General features: G+C 42.3%; 1 protein-coding gene across 1 annotated transcript in view; it reads left to right on the top strand.

Moving 5' to 3' along the window:
* The first annotated feature begins 264 nt into the window (after window positions 1-264).
* C5 (complement C5) overlaps window positions 265-23,512 on the top strand; it is a 51,925-nt gene continuing 28,677 nt past the window's right edge. The window contains exons 1-21 of the mRNA XM_075185669.1: window positions 265-417; window positions 1,340-1,532; window positions 3,309-3,471; window positions 5,524-5,594; window positions 5,934-6,025; window positions 7,892-7,974; window positions 8,067-8,157; window positions 9,755-9,860; window positions 9,947-10,073; window positions 10,903-11,018; window positions 12,089-12,280; window positions 12,379-12,582; window positions 13,431-13,640; window positions 14,401-14,550; window positions 15,041-15,170; window positions 17,554-17,616; window positions 19,089-19,301; window positions 20,414-20,501; window positions 21,100-21,182; window positions 21,900-22,039; window positions 22,949-23,182. Coding sequence (XP_075041770.1) covers window positions 353-417; window positions 1,340-1,532; window positions 3,309-3,471; window positions 5,524-5,594; window positions 5,934-6,025; window positions 7,892-7,974; window positions 8,067-8,157; window positions 9,755-9,860; window positions 9,947-10,073; window positions 10,903-11,018; window positions 12,089-12,280; window positions 12,379-12,582; window positions 13,431-13,640; window positions 14,401-14,550; window positions 15,041-15,170; window positions 17,554-17,616; window positions 19,089-19,301; window positions 20,414-20,501; window positions 21,100-21,182; window positions 21,900-22,039; window positions 22,949-23,182 — 2,814 coding nt within the window. The 5' untranslated portion in view covers window positions 265-352. The remainder of the gene's footprint in view (window positions 418-1,339; window positions 1,533-3,308; window positions 3,472-5,523; window positions 5,595-5,933; window positions 6,026-7,891; window positions 7,975-8,066; window positions 8,158-9,754; window positions 9,861-9,946; window positions 10,074-10,902; window positions 11,019-12,088; window positions 12,281-12,378; window positions 12,583-13,430; window positions 13,641-14,400; window positions 14,551-15,040; window positions 15,171-17,553; window positions 17,617-19,088; window positions 19,302-20,413; window positions 20,502-21,099; window positions 21,183-21,899; window positions 22,040-22,948; window positions 23,183-23,512) is intronic.

Here is a 23,512-nt window from a genome sequence, read left to right as displayed (position 1 = left end):
AAAACCTTTGTATGCAGGGGCACCAGTGTCTGCCAGAAGGGGCAAGCTGCGGGCAGGGGAGGGGAGCACTAACACGCCCTACCAGCGACCAGGGGCTACACTATGTATCATCCAGATGGGGATTAATGTGTGAAACAGAATGGTCAGGAATATTTACTCACTGCTCATTTGCATACACAAACAGAATCAGTAAACATTCTTATCACTAACTTGGCAATCACTAACCAGGAGGGCAAAGTACCGTTAGGGGGTCTACTGTCCAACAGAGGTCTCTGCTGTCACACACCGACACACTACTGGATGCTAAACCTCCTGACTACTTCTCACCCATGCCATCCAACCTCGGTCTGCAATGAAGCTCCTACACATAGCGTTTCTCTTTGTCCTATATGGAAGGACTCAGTGTCAGGACCAAACGTAAGTAACAGTTCATTGTGTCCTTTAAATCTTATTCCATTGAGGTTGTTAGGAAATATTGCTGTGGAACGTACCACCAGGAAACCTGGCTACACACAGCCCGTGAGCCCACTGCTGACGAAGATTTCATGTACACCATCGCTCCAGTAGTTATAGAACTAGAAGGCTGGCAGGGCACATTGAGATTTCTAGTTCCACGGTAAATCTGGGTACTGTTGGGGCTGTTTTTGAACAGATACATTTGTGTGCTTTCATCGTTGAATCCTGATAAGATGAATAAACAGCTTTTCCTCGGGTACTAAGAAGCGGACCCATCATATAAGAACTGTTTCACGTTTATTATATTTGGAACACTATGTCCATTAGGAATCACTTTCTGGATTGAATAGACTATTTAGCTCAAATTATATCTATATTGATTAGCATTTAGTGAGATATCTTACTTTATTATTTGATACTGATAGGCTGAGACTCTAGCACTTGGTTTATGTTGTATTTTTTATGTGTAGACATTTATATTATACTCCATTGTGGATTGGAGTAACATCATAAGGGCAGTGAGTTAAGATCTTCTATTTACCATCCTTATCACATATTTGTTGCACTTGAAGAGATATGCAAATGTTGCCATACACGTCCATTTTTGGTTATATATGCTATCAGGACCATTGGTTCAATAGCGTAGATACAGCCAGATACTTGAGGTCTATTTATCAATATTGGGGGCGATATGGAAGATTGTCGCAGTGATAGAAAATATTTTTTTGCCAAATTTAAGAAGAAAATGTCCCCGGCCACATTGTCTGGCAGCGGTTAGAGGGCTCTCGGCCAATCTGGGCTCATGTGTGAGACAAGGGAGATATATGGACCAAGTGCCCGGATCACTTCTGGCATCATCAAATTACTGTATGCTTTCTTACAGGTACCTCGTGACGGGGCCTCGGCTATGGAGAGTTGGGGCTCAGGAGACGGTGGTTGTCCAAACTTTCGGACGACAAGAAAAGTTAGCTGTAAGAATTTCATTACTTAGTTTCCCAGATAAAACGACTAAATACGCCTCCCAACACCTGGAGCTGACGTCAGCCAACAACTTCCAAGGGCTAGTGAGCCTGCAGGTATGTGTGCGTCCTGTTACCTTTATTAAGATATAATACATAAGTGATGTTACTATATAGAGAGTCCTGTAAATAATATCTGTATAAGCATTATGTGGGAGTGGGGGCTATTTATTAATAGAGCCTTGATCCTGGGGAAAAGGCTGCTTATTGAGGCGATAAGAATCACTTATCACTGTAACTTAACAAATAAATATCTCCAGGCAGCGGAGAGGTACTCAGGCGCTCCATTGATAATGGCCCGGAGCAGTAAGGGTTAACTCCGCCCCGCCAGTCCTTGAGGGTGTGTGAATGGCTGAGCCACTGCACTGGGACTATAGCCCAGATGTCAGCTTTCAGGTCCTATTGTATAATACAAAAAAACAAATAAGGTAATGATTAAAACATTTAAAAAAATAAAAATTAAAAACCTTAAATAGTTTTGTCCTCTTGGTATTAATGACAGTCCCCTTGTTTAACACACTCGGGGGCTGATGCTATATTGGAGGTACGCCAGTTTGTTTGGCGTAAAGTCTGCAAATTGGCTCTGCGCATGTCCACAATACAGACCACACGCATGTGGGTGTAGGCAGACCTGCTCAAATCTCACACTTGCACCTGTTTGCAAAAAGAGAGGCAGGACGGGGGATTGAAGTAAATCTAAGTGAGGATGTGTTGACGTAATTGTGAACAGACTGGCACAAGACACATATACAACTGTCAAAGCCATGTCAATTGATGGCGGTCACTAGCACTAGCTAAATGCTTCTCATTGGGTGATTGAGGATTCACCTCGGAAGCTGATTGGTGCGTTCTTCATTGATCGTTTTGCGAGTGTATTTTAACAAGTTTTTGTTTTTATTGTTCATACACGAGAAGAATATTTATACCTTCCGAATGCAAGAGTTTTCCTTTTCTTTTGCTATCAAAACAAACAATTAAAAAATTGGGTGTGATTTTTTTTTTTTTAGTGAAAGTATCTTACGTCTGCGAATCTGGAATCTAATCCCCGGGTGTTTCATGCTAAATGCACGAACTGAAAAAATGCAAAATCATTCTATTTAGTGGGTTGAGAGACTGCAATGAAGGCCCTGTCAGTGAGACGCGTTTTGCCATAGCTAGACGCATTTCACAGCGAAGCAGGACAATAGGCAGCACAGTGGCCTATTGGTTAGCACTTCTGCCTCGCAGCACTGGGGTCATGAGTTTGATTCCCGACCATGGCCTTATCTGTGTGCAATTTGTATGTTCTCCCTGTGTTTGCGTGGGTTTCCGCTGGGTGCTCTGGTTTCCTCCCACACTCCAAAAACATACTGGTAGGTTAATTGGCTGCTATCAAAATTGACCCTAGTCTGTCTGTCTCCCTCTCTGTCTATCTGTCTATGTCTATGTGAGTGTGTGTCTCTATTAGGGAATTTAGACTGTAAGCTCCAATGGGGCAGGGACTGATGTGAATGAGTTCTCTGTACAGCTCTGCGGAATTAGTGGCGCTATATAAATAAATGATGATGATGACGATGATGATACACACATAAGCTAATGTAATCGGGGTACAAGATTCTCAAACTTGGTAGGGGCTGGGGGCAGAGGAACATCTGCCCCCTGGTAAGCCGTTGAGCTGGTGATATATATATATATATATATATATATGTGTATATATTATGTGTATCTTGATTTCATAGATATTTTGTTTACTGGTTGCTGTATTGTATTACCTTTCATCTAGTTGCTACATGTATATACTGATTGTATTCAATATTTTTTACGTTCCATAAATCAAGTTCCTCTTTGTTGTAGATTCAGCCCGAAGATTTCCCCCGGAAAGCAGGCACGCCGCAGTCTGTGTATTTGCAGGCTCAGTCTGATTCCTTCACCAGGGAGGAGAAGGTGCCCGTTACCTACCAAAACGGATTTCTCTTCATCCAGACAGACAAGCCCGTCTACACTCCCGACCAGTCCGGTAAAGTCACCGAATTCTCAGAGCTTCTACGAACACTTTTACAATCGTTTCCTTCTACTAGAAGCAGCTCTAGTTTGATGAGGAAGATAATTTGCTCATACACCAGTAAATGGGAATCAGGGACTGGCTGAGCTGGGGGTCAGCTAGCCCCTGTTGGGGATACTAAGTATATTTAATGATGGTACTTTGTCTTGGCGCTTAATTTTAGCACATTGTTGAATGATGCAAAAGGCTATTTCCTTTTCGAATAATCTGTATTTTAGGTTGCTGGCCCTATACCTCACCTCTCTAGTCATTTACATACCAATATATACCTATGCATGTTGCTGAGCATCTTGTAATTCAGATTTGTAAAGAAGAAGAAAAGGGCGCAAGAAAGATTAAGATGCGCTTGTTAAAAATATATATTCAGTATATCAAAGGGATAAAAAAGATTTACAATGGCTTCCTTCTGAAGTGGAGTTCTGCAACTTCCCCCCAAAAAATTATATTGAAATGTGAATTAGGTGCTAAAGACTTAATCCCGGCAGACCAATGAGAGTGCTTGGTTTAAAGCAAAATGATATTTTATTAAGAACACGAACAACGTCAGGGGCAGAACGCAAGATTTGTAGAGGGGGGTTTCCACACCACGCCGCCAGTGGGCGTGACCAGCATGCATGGTGGGCGTGGTTATAATTTTAGACAGTGTTTGGCTGCTCTCCAACTCTTCCTATCAACATAATATACATGGGCAATGCTGTGTGCACTACTGTTAGGTGCACGCAGCTCTCCCTTTTCATTCAGAGCTGTGTGAAGAGGGAGCAGGGTCCAGCCACCTCAATTATGCAGTGCCCCAGGCTTGGAGGGGGGTTTCTAGGCACTGGGAAACCGCCCCTCGGTTTGCCTATGAATGCGGCCCGTGCACTATTACTGCTAGTACGGTAATTGGAATGCAAATTTTTGCTTGCGGCTCACAGAGGAAAAATCAGCATTAAAATTACCGTAATAATGCACACTTTTACCGTAGTAATGCGAACAAGAATATAAATAAATGAATATAAATAAATTAATGGTATAACTTAAGGATACATTTCAAACAAATTCTTTTAGATCGTAAAACGAAATAGGTAGACAATATATATGTATTACTTGTGAAGGCTCACACATATATTAGAGCAAATGAGGGGCAGAAAAAGTGCCCAGTTCAGGTGTTTATATAACAAAGAGTAACAATATTATTAGAGGTTAGTAATCTTGTAATTCAACAGCACTGATAGCCCCAAAACTAGATCCATCGTGATCCCGTACTTTGGCTGCCTAAGAATCCTCCATTCCTGCTATTAATTTTTTAGAGGAACTCTCATTTACATTTATGTGTCCTCCGACTGGGCAGGAATATCTCAACTCCTTACCCACCTTACAGCCATCTTCTGACCTCATTAACGGTCCCGAAAGTGACATAGCGGATATTGGCCCAAGGGTCAGAATAAATGCTTCTCATTCAATATGGCTTCCTACAGGGGCGCCAATAACAGACACTGATCCTAATGATTCCCCCGGCAGGATCATCCTTGGTGTGGGCAGCTTTATACAAAGGATGCAAAATAATTTTGGGAACAGATATATCTGATAACAAGTGAGCGGTGCAATCGTAAATATTTACCCTCTGTGGTAGAACAATTCCAGATACCGTCATAAACTCTTTAAAACAGTTCTTGCCTGAAAATAAATGCTGGATTTCACGTCATCGCGCAGCAGGGGTGAAGCCACAATGACGCCTTACGCCATGAATCTACAACATTTGGGGCTAGATTTACTAAGCTGCGGGTTTGAAAAAGTGGGGATGTTGCCTATAGCAACCATTCAGATTCTAGCTGTCATTTTGTAGAAAGTACTAAATAAATGAAAGCTAGAATCTGATTGGTTGCTATAGGCAACATCCCCACTTTTTCAAACCCGCCGCTTAGTAAATCTAGCCCTTGGTCTCTCGGACATCCCAGGAGGGTAGGCAAGTATGTTATCCATCCAGTCCTATGTGAATCACTTATCGACATCTTTATATTTTCACAGTGAAAATTCGTGTTTACTCTATGGACGAAGAACTGCGACCAGCACGTAGGCCGGTTACTCTCACGTTCAAGGTAAAGTTTACACCGTTATATAAACCATACGGAAATATATACAGTGGTGACGTAATGTTATAAATGGTACTAGGCCACTCCATAAATATTTATCTCTAAAACCATATTTTTAACAGTTTTTGGGGCATTGACAAAGGACTGCACTCTTGCATTCCCCCCGTGTGTACTCCAATATTATGCCCCTCCCACAGCATGACATCACGCAAACTCAATGAAAGCAGAACGCGTAGATAAGAAAAATATTTTATCATACTGTCTCTTACCTTCCCCGTATTATTGACTCATTTGTGGAATAAGAATAAATGCTATGATTTTCTGTGTTTATATTTTCATTTAAAGGATCCGGAAGAGGTGAAGATGGACAGTATATCGCAGAAAGATATTACTGGGATCATCTCGTTCCCAGATTTCAAGATTCCAGCCAACCCAAAGTACAGTATTGACCTATTTAACATCTACCTCGTTTAGGCTGATTGCTATTGTGACATGTAGTAGATTATTTCTATATGAATTTGTTTCTGGTAGTGTTTTATATCCATAGTTACAAACTGCAAAGGATAGGGCAAAATTTATCATCAGGAACATCATAAAATCACGCCAAACTGTCCTGATTTTGACGGGACAGTCCTGTTTTTTGGGGGCTGTGCCATTTTTCTGCAGATCAGGTCTTTTGTCCCAATTCCAGTGCCGTTAGCGATTGTTGTTTCAGTGCCAAGTAGCATTGAAGGGGTGTTTTTAGGAGAGGGGAGAGAGGTAAGAGGGCCCTGCTCGTAAGCTTAAAATCTATAGGATAATGGGAGTATGATACATGAGGGTAAGTGCTACATATTGCATATTGGTCCAGCTACAATGCAAAGATAAAACGTGCTTAGGAGACTATATGGTCAGTCATACAGCAATGTTGGTCAAAGGATTGATTGAGAATAGAAAGAACACATGCAAGTCTTATGTAAACTGTGTAGAGAGTGGTACTAGAGTACCCTAAGGAGTTTAAGATGGTGGTTGAGGAATATTATAAGCTTGCCTGAAGAGGTGGGTTTTCAGAGAATGCTTGAAGGTTTGAAGCAGAGCAAACCAGAGCAAAGTCTTATTGTGTGAGGGAGGGAATTCCACAAAGCGGGTGCTTCCTGAATAAGTCCTGTATCCAGGAATGGGAGGAAGTGATAATAGTGGAAGAGAAACGCAGATCTTGTGCAGAACGGAGGTGTCGAGTTGGGAGATATTTTGAGACAAGTGAAGAGATGTATGTTGGTGCAGCTTTGTTGATGTATATTAATAGAAGTTTTTTAGATTGGATTTGGTGAAAAATAGGCAACCAATGTAAAGACTGACAGAGCGGCTCAGCAGTGGAAGAACGATTTGTAGGGGTGAGAGTCTGATTTAGGGAAGACCCGTAATCAGTCAATGCAGGAGATGATGAGTGCATGAATTAAAGTTTGCGCAGTGTCGTGTGTGAGATATGTGCGAATTCTGGAAATGTTTTTTAGATGTATGTAACATGATTAGATATAGAGTCAATGTGGGGAACAAAGGATCTATCTTTTCTACAAAAAGTAACTTGTTTTAGAGAGGTAAGTCTACAAAATCCTCTGCAAAATCCTCTTAAAACTCCTCACCATCACCTACAAGGCCCTCTCCCATTCCACTGCCCCTTTTATCGCTAACCCCCTCTCCATTCACACTCCCGCCCGCTCCCTGCGCTCGGCCAATTACTGTCACTTCTCCTCCGCACTGATTACCTCATCCCACACCAGAATTCCTGTGCTGCCCCCTTCACTGCAACAACCTTCCTCGCTCCATCTGTCTGTCCCTTCATCTGAGCACTTTCAAAGGGGCTCTCAAAACCCATCTCTTCCTAGAAGCCTACCAGCCATCCACCTAACCTTCACCATCATTGTTCTCCTCACCTCCCACTTCCCGGTCTCCTCTTACACCTGATCCCCTCCACTGACCCCTCTCGTGCCTGCTGTTTCCCCTCCCTCTTCCCTTCTGTCTTAATACCATTTTTTCTTCTCCAATGTCACTGTAATTGTTATGCTTGGAGCTTTTGGAGTTTTGGTTCTACTTGTTTTACTCTGTACTGTTCTTTGTATTTTGTACGGCGCTGCGGAAACCTTATGGTACCATATAAAGATTAATAATAATAATAATAATAATAATAATAATAAAAAAGTCCTGCAACAAAATATAGAAAGCGTCTGAATCCTACTAATAATTACAAATGTTAATTATTTACAATATATAAAATGCAAAGAAATAAAAAGAGCAGCATTCAAAATGATCTCTTTTCTCCCTAGATTTGGGATATGGAAGGTGGAAGCTGCTTATGAGACGGACTTTATAACTTCTACCGCTGCCAAATTTGAAGTGAAAGAATACGGTAACTTAATTCTGCAAATTATTATGATAAGAACTATGGAAAAATAACTGGTCTGAGCAATGTATACCACCCACGCGTTTTATGTCTTTCAGTTCTACCGCGATTCTTCGTCACCATCGAACCTGAAAAAAACTTTATCAGTTTTGATAAGTTTAAAGATTTTGCGATTACAGTGAAAGCAAAGTAAGTTCCACAATGGTACTTTCCAGTGGGGAGAACAATATGTAGGGTAGCGGCTGTCAATGCATGCTGGGATTTGTTGTCCAACTATAGTCTTAGAATATGGATTAGAACAGAGGTGCTCAAACCCAGACCTCAAGAGCTACCAACAGGTCAAGTTTTCAGGATTTCTGTCTGTAGGAACAGGTAGGATAATTACTGACCTAGCCGAATAGATGAACTCACCTGCGCACGATTAAAGAAATCCTGACAACATGAACTGTTAGTAGCTCTTGCGGACTGAGTTTGGGCGGCTCCGGATTAGAATGTTCATTACAATATAGAATTACCCCAGAATGGCCTATAAAAATAGAGATTCCTTCTCCCTTTAAATTATTTGTGGTATATGAAAAAGAAACGGTTGCAAATCAGGAAAATTGGGCACCGTGGATTGTGATTACAATGTACTTGTATATAAACTTAACAAAATGTGTATTAGATAATATAAAACAACCCACCAGCAGAGATATATGCCTTTCATTACCATCTCCTTATACAATTTTAAATAGTCTTAAAGGGCTCACCGTGTATGTTCCCATAAACCTTACATCAACCTTAGAATTCTAAACATTTGCATGCAAATAAACACACGGAGACATGTATAAGTTATTAAAAATTGCCTGAGCTTTTATTATAATTTTAACCTTAACTAAACCTATGGTGGCGGAGAAAAGGCCCTGCGAAACAACTCTCAAGCTGATAACACAAAATCACAAGTGGACTGGCGCACACCGCCGTACGTCCACAACCACGGGGAACAAATCCCATCATAACTTGCGCTGAGTTGGCGTCAAAGTGACTGCCACTTTAAAACTCACGCTGCCCTCCCTCACCGAGCCGGACAGGGACCCTCCTCACCGAAGGGCCAAAAAGGGAGTTACTGGTGCCTCAAAGGGGGGCAGTGACCTACGACAACTACCTGTGCGCCCACAAATCAGCCGCTGAACGCAGTGCCTTCCTACCGCAACATTAACCCAGAAATACTCGCAACTAGGAGTGGGTGGGTGGGATCTCGTGCTGTGGAATGAGGCAGAACAGGAAGTACAGCCCTCTTTACCAAACAAGGTCCCTCCCACTGGAGCACACATTGGTCGGGCCAAAGACCTATGTTAACCCCTTCAGGTAAGAGTTCAGCTTACTACAAACCCTGTCGCCCTTTAGGTGCATTCGTCCTATGCAGCCTCACTTGTCATTATGATAACTAAGAGGATACAATTCAATGTATATAGTATATCAAAATAAATGAAAATAAGAGTGACTTGTCATAGGATCCTCTATTTAGTCCATTGTGGAAACTAATATGTGTTTTTTTAGTAAATTTAAATTGAAAAGCTAAAATCAGAGTGTATCCGAGGCACACGGTCAGTGATCATATCACCGGCTCTATTACCGAATTGCTGGCAGGTGAAACTGACGGCGATATCATGACAGATATTGCGCTCGGTGTAAGTACCAGAACATTACTTGCTAAATAGGCTTCGCCATGCAAAGGCGACTCATACAACTGGTGACGTTATCCCTGCCAATAGCTACGTTCTAAGTTTAAACTTTTATATTACAGTTACTATTATGCGAAAAAAGTTGACTACGGGAAGGTTTTCATTCGTTACGGATTAATTGAACATGGAGTGAGAAGAATGATGCCTAAGTCAATTGACTTACTGCAGGTGAGACTTGTGACCCCTCTAGTCATAATCTCCCACCTGTCTCTTGTCTGTCTAGAAAGCTCTAACGCTTGTCCTCCAATATCTAGATAATTAACGGAGAAGCCACGTTCCAGTTTAACAGCCAGCGAGCGGTTGAGGAACTGGGATACTCACAGCTGGAGGAATTGGATGGCTTTTACCTCTACATAACAGTCACGGTGGAAGAGACCTCTGGTAATAGTCAGTAGAGTGTAGACTGAGATATGGCGGTTCCAGATGGTATATCGTCGGTTACCGCCCTTGCAATTGCACTTGATTACCGTAATTTAAAGCATTGCCCACCCACGTGCCATGTACTCACACCCTTATTAAATGAACAGAACCCCTTGTATCACACTTCCACCACCATCATACATTCCCACAGGTAAAAGCAGCCATCTGTGAACCAGTCGGCGAAACGCGTTATGTACAAGCTCTGCAGATATCCTCATAACAATGGAATGCTTCCCTTTCCCTCTCATTGCGTCAACTAATGGAGAGATTTGCACGTCCACCATACTGGACATAGTTTTGCCTGTTTGCACAGTGCTGTGCCTCTTGTACAGCCTTTTACTGAGCATACTTGTTGCCATTTGGAGCCTACTAGCAGTTGAGGTATTTGCACACACTCCATATACTCTTAAACTCTAGAATTAAAATGCAACATTCTTGTCCATTGGGTTCTGTTTTCAATTAAGCATGTGCAAATAATTGGTACACATAAGTACAGAGACAAACAATCAGCCTATTTAAACTCTATTGGGTAAAAAGAAAAAGTGAAGGGGTTGGCCATAGCAACAAATTAAATTCTAGCTATCATTTATCCAGTGCATTCTAGAGAATGATAGCTAGAATCTGATTGGTTGCTATGGGCAACCCCTACACTTTTTCTATTTAGAAGGCTTGATAAATCTACCCCCGTGTGTGCCTCAGCATCGGGACAGACCATACTTTGGGTCCAATACTAGTGTCAGATAACGTAGTATGTTAAGCGTCTTTATGTGATAATCTATATTTTCACCAGGTGCACAGTCTGAAGAAAGTGAATACTCAAACGTCAAATATGTCATTACCCCGTACACCCTGAAACTCATAGCCACACCCCTCTTTGTGAAGCCAACCTTGCCGTACCGCATAAAGGTAAGGTCTATAAACTTCCTGCAATTCTGCGTTTAACAATCATGGAAAGTAAGACTCATTCACATTAACTCATAAAAGAGATGTGCCCTGAATAACTGAGGTTCTTCCAAGCTCTGTCTCCCCCGGAGTAGCGCCATGATGGAGATCCCTCCCCTGACACCACCGACCATTACTAAGATCAGATGCCGCCTTCTATTCTACATGTAGTCACAACTAGACAGCCAGCGCTCTATTAGACAGTCACTACAATCCTGCAACCTCTAGTTCTCTCAGCAGCAAAGCCTGAAAAGTAGATAGCGGTGCCAGGACTGGGGTTGTTGGTTTAAAGATACAAAGGGGTAGACTTGGGGGAAAAAGTTGGACATCCGCTTTACGAACCAACCTGTCCTCAGAAAGTTTCATACTGAACATGTTATAAACCTAGCCATGATATATACTCAGCCATGATATATACTCAGCCATGATATATACTCAGCCATGATATATACTCGGCCATGGTATATACTTGGCCATGTTGTATGCTCGGCCATGATATATTCTAGGCCATGATATATTCTAGGCCATGATATATACTGGGCCATGATATTTTTTCAGCCATGATATATACTCAGCCATGGTATATACTCAGCCACGATATATCCTGGCCCATAATATATACACCATCATGATATATTTTAGGCCACGATATATAATCGGTCATGATATATACTCAGCCATGACACATACTGGACCATGACATATATTAGGCCATGATATGTATTCAAACATTATATATACTCGACCATGATATGTAATGGGCCATGATATCTACTGGGCTATGATATGTACTCACTCATAATTTCTATTAGTCTATTCCCCGCACAGTTCTGAAAAATAGGTGACATAGACGGGATATTTATACTGTGACAGTTTTGCAAATGACCCTCATTGTATAGTAGACCGGTCAGCACTGCAGGCATGATCTGAAGATAGCCGTGGGCTAGCTGCGTCACCGAGACTGCTCCACTTGGACTCAGTCACACACACTTCTTTCCTGCAGCCGACAATGACGTTTTCTATTGTCTTATTAGGTTCAACTGAAAGACACGTTAGACAATCCGGTGCAAAGGATCCCCCTGACTATATCTGGGGAAATGATTAAAGAAGGCGGAGAAGCCAGTCCCTTAGGCGACAGCAGGCTAAAGTCGCAAGCAACCGACAACAAGGGGACAGTGTCATTTGTCATAAACATGCCAGCAGATATAAGGACCCTCGAGTTTAAGGTGAGACCAGCCAATATCTGCTGGGACAGTGCGAAAATGCCAAAGAAGAGTCACAAAGGCATCAACATTAAAAGTGAAATTTTTATTTGACTTTCTAGATAACAACAGAGGATGTCAATCTTCCAGAAGAAAATCAAGCGAGTGCTCGGTATACAGCAACTTCCTACAAGTCACTGACCAACAGCTACTTGTACATCAACTGGGCAAGAGAGAGCCAAGTCTTGCATGTAGACGATTTCCTAAATGTCCAAGTGGTGCCGAGTAGCCCTTATCTGGCTAAACTAACCCATTACAGTTATTTGGTAAGTCTTTGGTATGTGGTTCATATCTCTATATATATTTTACCAGCGTTAGCTTGCGTTTATACTGTGATGAACTCAACGGATGACACAGATATTATACTATGAACTTCTCTCCCGCAACACATCTGTGATGTAAGCAATCGTTTTATCCCGATGGATCTTGGTGCACTAGCACAATTATCCGGCTCTGGGAGACTCCCAGATTCCGGGTAGGTCTCCCAGACTCTTGGGAGAGCAAGCCATTCTCCTGCATCCTACCCACTTCCTCGCTAAGTGGGCAGGACGGGAGCCTCCATGATGCGATCTGTATCATTTTGGCCCAGCCGCCTGCTGAGAAGTAACAAGATTGTGGCATTACATGGCGGGGGGGTTGGCGGCCCCTTCCGCACTTGCACTTCATCACCCCTCTCCTTTAGAGGGGGAAAAAAAAGTTGGCAAGTATGCTTTTAAGCAGTGGTATGGGTTGTGGGTGCTAAGGCACCAGAAGGTAAGGGCGGCCCGGCAATGCTGGGTCACCGACCCCCTCCAAGGCCCCCGCTTTGCTCTATTAAAATGGTGCCACCCCCTACTCCTCTCTTCACTCCTAAAAACTCCCCTGCATTGCTGGACGTTGAGCAGGACACACAACAGTCCTGGTAGTCAAGACAAAAGTCACAACTGTCGGGATAGCAGATAGTCCCCTTAAATCGTAGACTTGAGAAGTATGCATTTACTAACATTGCATTTATGTGCAAAATTGACGCTGAACCACAGCAATCAGACGCTGTCTTACAGAAAAAGCTCAACATTGGGTAAATGTCCACGAACAATATAATCATAACTTGTTTTACTATGTTCCCTTTGTATAGCTCATATCAAAAGGGAAGATTCTAAAGTTTGATACCATAAAAAGGTTCCCCGAATCGGTTTCGCAGAATCTAAACATTGCCATTACCTCCAGCATGATCCCATCCTTCCGTCTACTGGTTTATTATATCATTACGGGAGAAACCACCGCCGAGGTCATTGCCGATTCCATCTGGGTGGATGTGGAAGAGAAATGTGTAAATAATCAGAAGGTGAGTAGTGAATAGCACAGAAGTGTACAGAGGGTGTGAACGGGCGTTTTCCACGAGGGCCCGGTTCAAAGGAACCGGTTATGGTAAATATTTACCCCATATACATGTGACCTATATTCCACAGGGGGCCACAGCCTCACACCCGTCTGTGGGCTCATCCTATTACACAATTAGGACCCCTGGGGATTATCCACAGGGTGTATAACGTTATCAGCCATCACTAGTGTGTCTATCATCATCATCATCACCACCATTTATTTATATAGCGCCACTGATTCTGCAGCGCTGTACAGAGAACTCACTCACATCAGTCCCTGCCCCATTGGAGCTTACAGTCTAAATTCTCTAATATACACACACAGACAGACACACACACACACAGCCACACACACACACACACACAGACTAGGGTCAATTTTGATAGCAGCCAATTAACCTACCAGTATGTTTTTGGAGTGTGGGAGGAAACCGGAGCACCCGGAGGAAACCCACACAAACACGGGGAGAACACACAAACTCCACACAGAGAGGTCATGATCGGAAATTGAACTCATAACCCCAGTGCTGTGAACCAGAAGTGTTGACCACTGAGCCACCATGCTGCCCTATGCAGGAATTTCACACCAGCGTTTTCCTTCTGAGCAGTGAACGACCTCCGCTGATGCTGAGTTACACCCCCAACAATCCTTGCATTGGGCATTTTATTAATTTGTCAGTGGAGATTTCTTTGTTGATCTAATAAGTGTCTATATCTCATCAGGTGCAACTATCAACTACAGAAACGACCTTCAAGCCAAAAGCCGAAGTCCCTCTCATTGTCAACGCACGGACCGGGTCCATCATTGCCTTATCTGCTATGGATGTCGCCGTCTATGATGTTACAAGGAAAGTCCGGCGACCCCTAGAAAGAGTTAAGTGAAAAACAAACAAACAAAACCAGCAAATGCCCAAAGAAACACTTCATACCACGCTGCAACCATTCCTGTACCCTTCTCTTTGTTGGTGTAGCTAATTAATAAGGAGTTTAGCTGGATCTAGTCTGCACTTGGACCTGAGGGCAGCAGATTGGGAGTCCTTTCTGGTAGTGTCGGAAGGAATCCTGACAATGCTTGGCCCCCTGGTGGTCCCAGGTAGTACCGCACACAGACCCAGTGTGGGTCTAACTAATCATCCTCAACTTTTCAAGGGACAGCTTAGAAAAGCAGGTCTTACTTTTTATTGTTTTCTGGTCCTTGTTCTTAGCCAAACAACTTTCTTCTCACCCACATAAAAATGGGTTGCTGTAAACTGGGCCCCCCAGCACTCACTGGGGCCATGGTAGGAGCCTTAGTTGCTTAATGGATGATCCGGTTCTGATGTGATACGGTCGGTTTCATGTTGACGTCTCTAATCCGCCGTAGGTTCTCAGAAAGATAGAAGAGAGCGATCTCGGCTGCGGAGCTGGAGCCGGGCAGGATAACGTAGATGTGTTTCGATTGGCTGGTCTTACGTTCATAACTAACGCCAACATAGAGGCTTCTCGGGACACAGGTAATAATATTTTTATCACTGTTTTTAGATGTGTTTTGATCTTATGATCATATGTACCACGCAACAATACAAATATGCAAATTAGATTATCTGACTTTCCAAAAAAGGCCGTATCAGTCTCCTGAGGACTTCATAACGGAAGCTGAGGATGAGGAAGGTGGGATGTAAAGCATCGGGAATGATCCATGACTAGCGGCAATAAAAAGAAATGACAATGAGATTTCCCTTGTGAAGAGTGTTCTCACTTGTACTTCTCTACAGAGGTTCTTATTGGGACCTATAAACATTTTGTCTGATTTATATTTATTGATTTTCCCCATCTTATGTTTAATATCTTCATTTATATTACTCTGTGGTCCGCTCCTCCCCACTAATAGGGAGGTCTACATGTAACACTTAGCAAGTGTGTAGCAGGGGGCGGGGGGGGATTTGATCCATATTCGAGGGGCTTTGCTACATTTTTATTTATTTTTTTTATAATATTTTAATACCACTCAACAGTTAGAACTTTGCAGGCTTTGACCTAATGTGTTACATAATTTTTATAGGGAATAATGAAAGGTATATAGTTTTTTTTTATTAAACGCTACGGCCAACACCAATGTGCACAAATCTTCCCACACACTACCCATTGTGGAAAGGGGGTAACATGTGAAATTAAATGTTGCCACCCCTCGCCCGCTGTAGTTCTGAATGTCATACTTGCCTACTCTCCCAGAACGGTCGGGAGACTCCCGAATTTCGGTTAGTCCTCCCAGACTCCCCGGAGAGAAGACCACCCTCCTGCATCCCGCCTTCCTTGTGAAAAAGGGGGAGTCTTGATGATGCAATTAGCATAATCAAGGCCTCTCCTCCCCCCCACTGGGCGATGATGTCATGAACCACAATGCATGATGAAAGATGTAGTTTCATAAAATGCAAGTTGACAGAGGTAAATTCAAACTGTAGCCACTTCCAGATACCTATAAGAGGTTGATGACAATACAGAAATGAATTTACGGCTCTAAAGTATAAGAGATATAGTAAAGCAAGTAAGGCCACTGTCTGACATTAACATATATATCACAGGCTGCGTACTGAGCTAAATAATATACAAGAGGTTCATGTTCAGTCGTACGTCCATTTGCGTAGCGTATCTTACGGAAAACAGCTCTGCCAATGCTCAGAAACGGATCTTAGGCCAATGAACGGAATTGCGTGCAATTCATGTCTGAACGCAAGTGTCACTTACGACAGCCTATGACTCGCGGAGCGGCACGGGGAAGGGAAGGGACGGATGAACGTAGCCAATGAACAATAAGGGTGTTCCGAACTTCCGACGCTGACTGATAGTGATGACTGACACGGGTTCGCCTTTGTATTAAAATCTACCCGTATTTGTGCCCCTAGCTAGCACAAAACGTGTGTGCAAGGAAGATAGACTATATAAATGCATTGCATGTGTAGTATGCATTAAAAACATTTTGATTTATGTATTTAATGTAAAAAATAATAAATAAAAAAAACCCCAGTTTTTAAAACTCTATATTCTTACTAATGAATATACTGTTAAGAGTTGTTAATTTATTTTATAATTTAAATTTGTTTTTATGTCTTGTTATGACCTTATATTGAACAAACGTTTGTGCGTATATGGCACTCTGTTCTGTGTGTCTACCAACGGCAAGTTACAATTAGGCAAAGCGCTTTTACACTCACATATCTTGAGATACGTTTGGTCGAATGCGGTCGGAATTATGCACAAGTTCCATGTTCATTTTAAAACGCAAGTTGCGCCTGAACATGCATCAGGACCAATATATCCAACATGTTCTTTGTCAGTTATTGGGAGGCCCCCGGGAGCAGGCCATGTTCCCTCGAGCCAGGTTCCACCCTTTGATACACGAATGATAAACCACTTTCTGCCTGTTATACGAGTGTTACCGTTTCTGCTTTTATATTGTGAGTTTAGTTGGGACAAGCTTGGATGTGACCAAAGAAATATACTGTTACTCTAGTCTAGGCCTGGTCAACTTTTGGCTCTCCAGGAGTTGTGAAACTACAAGTCCCAGCATGTCTTGACAGCTATCGTCTGGCTACTTACTGGCAAAAGCACGCTGGGACTTGTAGTTTCACATCACCTGAAGAGCCACAGGTTGCTCAGGCCTGCTCTACATCGGAACACTGTACACTTGTGTCAGATACATTTGAACCTTCTGATCACCGTTGCCCAAATAAACATAGTTTTATTGCATAGAAATGACCCTTTCACGGCAACTTTTTGGTGCTGTTTAACGTAGGTTACTCTACTCTTTGTATATTTGGATGTAGATTGTGTATTTTTTTCCCGCTTTGTGGTTTAGTTTTAATTGAAATATTATCTTATTGCCTTATCCTTTTTCAGATATGACGTGTACTGACATTGTAAGGAGCAAGCGTTCATCGGGTGATGAAATATTCAGAGAAGGTATTTCACAAACACAGAAAACCCCCCCTTTATCACGCCAAATTTCTGCTTATTGGCAGGTATATGGTTCTGTTGAGATCTGGGTGTAAATGAATCAAGCTGAGAGTTTTCCGTCGGGTTTGAAAAACCAATCAGATTCTAGCTGTCATTTATTTAGTACGTTCTACAAAATGATAGTTAAAAACTGATTGGTTGCTATAGGCAACATCTCCACTTTTCAAACCTGCCGGAAAACTCTCAGCTTGATACATTTACCCCCTGGGCTTGGATTGGGCAGGGGAACGTGTCTGGCCCAAGGAACAAGGAAACTTTGACTCAACTGTACCTCCAACTTTTCTATTATGTTCTACTGTATATAAAATGTGATTTAATATTTTACACCTGTTGAGTCTTTGCTATTTACTGAGCAGGCGTCGGAACCGTATTTCCTTCGTCCTCTTTCGGAGCAGCCAGGGGACTCGGACCGGCCAGTGTAACCATGACCACCTCCTAAGGGATAGCCAGAAACACTAAGGGGATAATGTATCAAGCTAAGAGTTTCCAGTGGCTTTGAAAAGTGGAGATGTTGCCTATAGCAACCAATCAAATCCTAGCTATCAATTTATAGAATGTACTAAATAAATGATAATTAGAATCTGATTGGCTGCTATGGGCAACATCTTCACTTTTCAAACCCCGCTGGAAACTCGCAGCTCGATAAATGTACCCCTTAGGGTGAGATCATTCTCCTTACCCATACTATTAGGTGCCATTTTTTTTGGGTAACTGGAGTAATAAATATCTGATACTCACCTTTATTAACTTTCTCCTGGAGATCTCGCAATCAATTGAGTGTCTGACATTACTACCGTCTAGTGAGCCAACCGAATTTATACTCTTAGCTGCTGATAACTTTTAATTTTCTAAACGGCCAAATTAAATTATTAAATGTTCATATTTCCTGCTTAAATATCTGCGCTTATGCCCTCTGACTCTTTTTTTAATTATTACTATTGTATAATAAATATTATTGTTTTTCATTTTAAGGTTTTGCGACAATTTTTATTTTTTAGTTTTAATCGATATATAATCAATCTTCAGCACAGTCTTTTTTTTGTAGCTGTTGGAATTTTGGTTTTACATATTACTTTATATATATTGCCCAGGGGCGATTTTTTTTCGGTGTTTGTTTTTTTGAGCAGAAGGTTACACAGATCTGTGCCTTAAAGACGTGCACGTTAGTTACATCGTCAGAAATATGGCGGCAGTGCCTGCGCAGACCATGTGGCAGCGTACCAGAGACTTTATATCTCCTGATCAGACGGCGGCACAGTATTTCCAGGGGGATGGTCGGGGGGTTATTTGATTCTCGATATATAGTTTGGCTATAAGGGATATTCTCCTTCTTACAAAGAGTGCATTCGAGGCACATAAATGAAATATAGAATTTGTTTTTAAATTCCTTGACAAATGCCACGACTCTGCTCCCACAGCCAACAAATACCGCGACAAGCGTCTGAAACAATGCTGCCTGGATGGGAGCGCAAATTTCCTGGACGAGAACGATTGTAATCGCGGAGTCGCCCGAACCAAGAAGCTGAGAGCCGATGGGTGTGTGAAAGCTTTTGACAGTTGCTGTAAACTAGCCAAACGCATCAAGGAAAAGGCAGATGAGGAACAAAAGGATCTGTGGATGGGCAGGATATGTAAGTATTTCAAAATCCATGGCAGTGTTCAGCTTTCCCCCACACTTCCTGGTAGTGGGCACTGGCCAGCTGACTCCTATCCCCGAGAGTCCACAACCCACCCCAAGATACTCCTAATGCCACGCTATTCCCCCTAACCCACCCTCAGAGTTATTGTGGCAGTGTGTTGGGATTCACGTGGGTTGTAGACCTAGACGGACATATGTATTGCCACCCCAAGCTACTCCGACCCACTTTAATGTAACTCTTGTGTTCCAAAAGTTTTCTTGGGGTGGGGTGTGGACATAAGGGGGACAAGCTAGGCCCCAGTTACCCCAAGAAGCACAGCCACAAGGCAGTTTTCCTTTTTCAGGGAACAAAAGTCGCAAAACATTGTCTCATGGACACAATGCAAAACCGTCCAAAATCTAGAAGCCGGAAGTTAAGAGTCAGGACCCTAAAGGGAATAGCTTGATTGCTTGTATGCCAATGCTCATTGTTTTTGACTTCAAATGTTCCCTTTTCTAAATCAAAAGTAAAAAAAAAAAAAAAGAGCCAGGACCCTTAACCATTTTTAAAGGGAATCCATTGGAGGTTCCTCTAGCTGTCACCTCCAGTCCTTGCACCTTCATTCAGGACAAATGAGAGCTTGCTGAGTCCTGAATGACCCCTGAACATTGGCTATCACTGGTGTAGCCTATTTGCAATGGACAGTGGAGGGACAGGTACTACCCCGTCCTCCTATCGCTATCTCAGGATGGAGATGTCAGGGGAGAATACTTGAAGAAAGGCTTTATTTATTTAAATAAAGTCTTTCCTTGAATGCTTAATAGGATTGGTCCTATATAAATAAATGATAATAATAATACCCTAGTCATTTAAGATGTGTGCTGCCTTGTTATCCAATTCAGTGCAAGCTATCTATTCATCATCATCGTCATCATCATCAGTATTAATTTTAAGGTGCCACAATATACTTCTTCATAATCAGCCATTACGGACTTTCTCTTAGATCAGAGCCACATATCCGATAGTCTCAGCCCTGATACATACATACAGCGTACAAATATAACTCAAATTTATATCATATCTTTAGGCCACTGTCTTTGTTATGGTTTTATCTTCTAATTTAGATATCAGAACAGTCTTTGACATCGATGAACCAGAAATACGGAGTTATTTCCCGGAGAGTTGGTTCTGGGAGGAGCATGCGATCTCTAGGTAATGAGCAATGTTTAAATGACCCTTTGACAGGTCACATAGAGTGGTCTGGTATAGACGACTCCAGGATAGTATGGAGGTCTGTGAGCAGAAATTAGGAGATAGTAATGGCCCCATTGTGATTGGGGGAAAAACCCATACTTGACCACTTTCCTGAAATGTCCAGGCAACTCCTGCATTCTGGGTAGGTCTCCTGGGGGCCTCCATAACGCGTTTCACCACAAGTTGCACCATTTCGTCCCCCTGCGTTTTGGAGGTGGGGGCCAAACAGACTTGATTCGTGATGCACTACCCCCCTCTGCACTTGAGCTTCACCTCACCAGGAGGGGAAAATAGAAAGTTGGCAAGTATGGGGAAAACCTAACTAACGACAGTGATCTGACCAATCCTCCCAACTGTGCCGATTATAGCAGGAAACCCCAATTCGTGGGCCACAAATGGGCAAGGCTTAACCAAAATGAGTGGACTTTTTACCCAATTTACCCATTTGCGGGTGGAGCATATTTTGTCCCGATTTCTCGGTTCTAAACGTTGGGAAGTATGTATGTTTAATATACGTCACACCTTAACTATATATAACTATCTGCTACCTCCTTAGAGCGGACTTTCTTAGACTTTCCACAAAGCTCCCAGATTCCCTGACAACCTGGGAGATCCAAGGAATCAGCATGTCAGATAAAGGTAGGTACCAGGACAGCCAGGAGCTGTGCTAGGGGATCATGGGGTTCAGGGGCAAATATATGTATATTTGTAAGAATACATACATCGCAATGGGCATGAAGCGAAAAGCAACAAGCCAGATTAAGTATATATTATATAATAATTAAAGCATTTTTTTTTTTTTTTCAATTCAGAATGGCAAGAAAATAATTAAAAAAATATATATTTTTCATATATTTCATTTTTATTTATTTCACAAATGGAACATGAAAGCCCGAGTCAGGGCAAGTTGGGTCGGTATGCGCAGATCCGTCAGGACTGGTCTGGCAACGCGGTATGACCCATTCAGTATGGCCAGCGGATGCCCCCGTGCCCCAAAGCTCAGCCTGCCCCTTGTTGAGTATCACTCGCTAACCAAGATAACAAAGGGAGAAGATTCAATTCCTTGCCTTGTTCTTTAGAACAACGTAGGGCGCACATCATTACAGTTACTATGGTAATAGAGGCACAATATTACCGTTAGCACGGTAATGAAGGGTCAGTGTGTAGAGGGAATCACAGCCGGCCAAATGATATTAGTGATGAGAATATTCAGAGAGTAATTCTGCATATTAATCTATAAATCTGAGTAGCTGCCTCCGTGCCGATTGCCTAAAATAACATATTTAAAGAACGGTGTGGATGGAGAACAGTTCCTTACGAAAGCAGAACGCTGGAGAACGTTTGTCTCTTTTCCAGGTATATGCGTTGCAGAACCGCTCAAGATAACGGTTTATAAGGACTTATTCCTAGATGTGCAGCTGCCGTATTCCGTCGTCCGAGGGGAACAAGTTCAAATTCAAGTTACGGTCTACAATTACTTAAACTACAACGTTAAGGCAAGTCATACGTCACAATAAACATCTTTCTAAGCATTTCATTGTATACTGTTGGTGTATTATGATCTACAATTGCAATGTTCGTTCCAAGGAAATGTGTTATAACACACCTCTTTCCGTATATTATAAGGTCACCGGGCCATGAGATTAAATAAACATGTTTGTTTCTCTCTTTTCCTGCCTTATACTGGGTATGAAGCTTTGCCACAAATGTTATGTTTTATATATAAATGTATTTCTCAGCAATTCCTGTTCTGCTAATGCTCTCATCTCAGGATGGCGTTAACAGAAAGAGAAGAATTAAAATAGTGATTTATCGATTAAATAAATATTTTAAATTAAATTAAAGGCGAAAAAGTGCTTAGTGGCTGTATGATCAGTCACATAGCAGTGTTGGTCAGAGGGTTGTTTTGTGTTAGCTGTGCAGAGGGTGGTAATAGGGTAACCTAGAGTGGTTAAGAGGGTGGCTAAGGAATATTATAAGCTTGCCTGAAGAGGTGGGTTTTCAGAGAACGCTTGAAGGTTTGTAGACCAGAGGAAAGTCTTATTGTGCAAGGGATGGAATTCCATAGAGTGGGCGCAGCCCAATAAAAGTCCTGTAACCGGGAATGGGATCAGGTAATGAGTGTGGACTAGAGACGCAGATCTTGTTTAGAACGAGGGTGTCGAGTTGGGAGTCATTTGAGACAAATGAGGAGATGTATGTTGGTGCAGTTTTGTTGATGGCCTTGTATGTTAGTAGTATTATTTTTTATTGGATTTGGTAATAAACCAACCAATGTAGAGACTGACAGAGCGTATCAGCAGTGGTAGAAGGATTGCAAGGAAAATCAAGCTATCCGCTGCGTAGAATAGATTGTAGAAGTTTGAGTCTGATTTTGCTGATGATAATGCTCTGTTCCATTTCAGGGCTGCGTTTCTGTGTCCGTGGGGAAACAATTATGCATGGTTCATACCGATTTTGCCAGCAGCCATTCTTCAAGACTGAAGGGTTGTAATGAAGACTTTTATAAATTAAAGCCAAAGACAATCTCTTACAACCTCCTGCCTCTGGAACTGGGCTTTCACCCCATCACCTTCAAATTAACAATAATAAACTCTCTGAACAGCGGTGAGGTCGTGGTGAAATCATTACGGGTTGTGGTAGGTACTCTACGAGATCTGCAATCTAATAATCTGTGATAATGAATCAATCATGTTATTGGGCTTGCCACCAATGGTCTTGCGCATGTCAATGTTATCGCTGTGTCTCATTCCGCTCTAAGTAACAGGGACTTGGAGTCGAGCAGGAGGTGACGGAAAATCAGCCAGACCACAAACTGACTTTGAATCTCCCACTCCGGTCTCTCAAAGTTTTTGGAAGCCCATTGTCATCGTAGGACCCAGGGTTTGTCAGGAAAGGATTAGAGTGAGGGATGGGGAAATTTGGCTGTTTAATGCTCAACGTTGATTGTGCAAAAGTATTTTTATTTG

This window comes from Mixophyes fleayi, chromosome 9 (assembly GCF_038048845.1).
Source record: "Mixophyes fleayi isolate aMixFle1 chromosome 9, aMixFle1.hap1, whole genome shotgun sequence".
Classification (NCBI taxonomy): domain Eukaryota; kingdom Metazoa; phylum Chordata; class Amphibia; order Anura; family Limnodynastidae; genus Mixophyes; species Mixophyes fleayi.
This window is presented reverse-complemented; position numbering and strand designations above follow the sequence as displayed.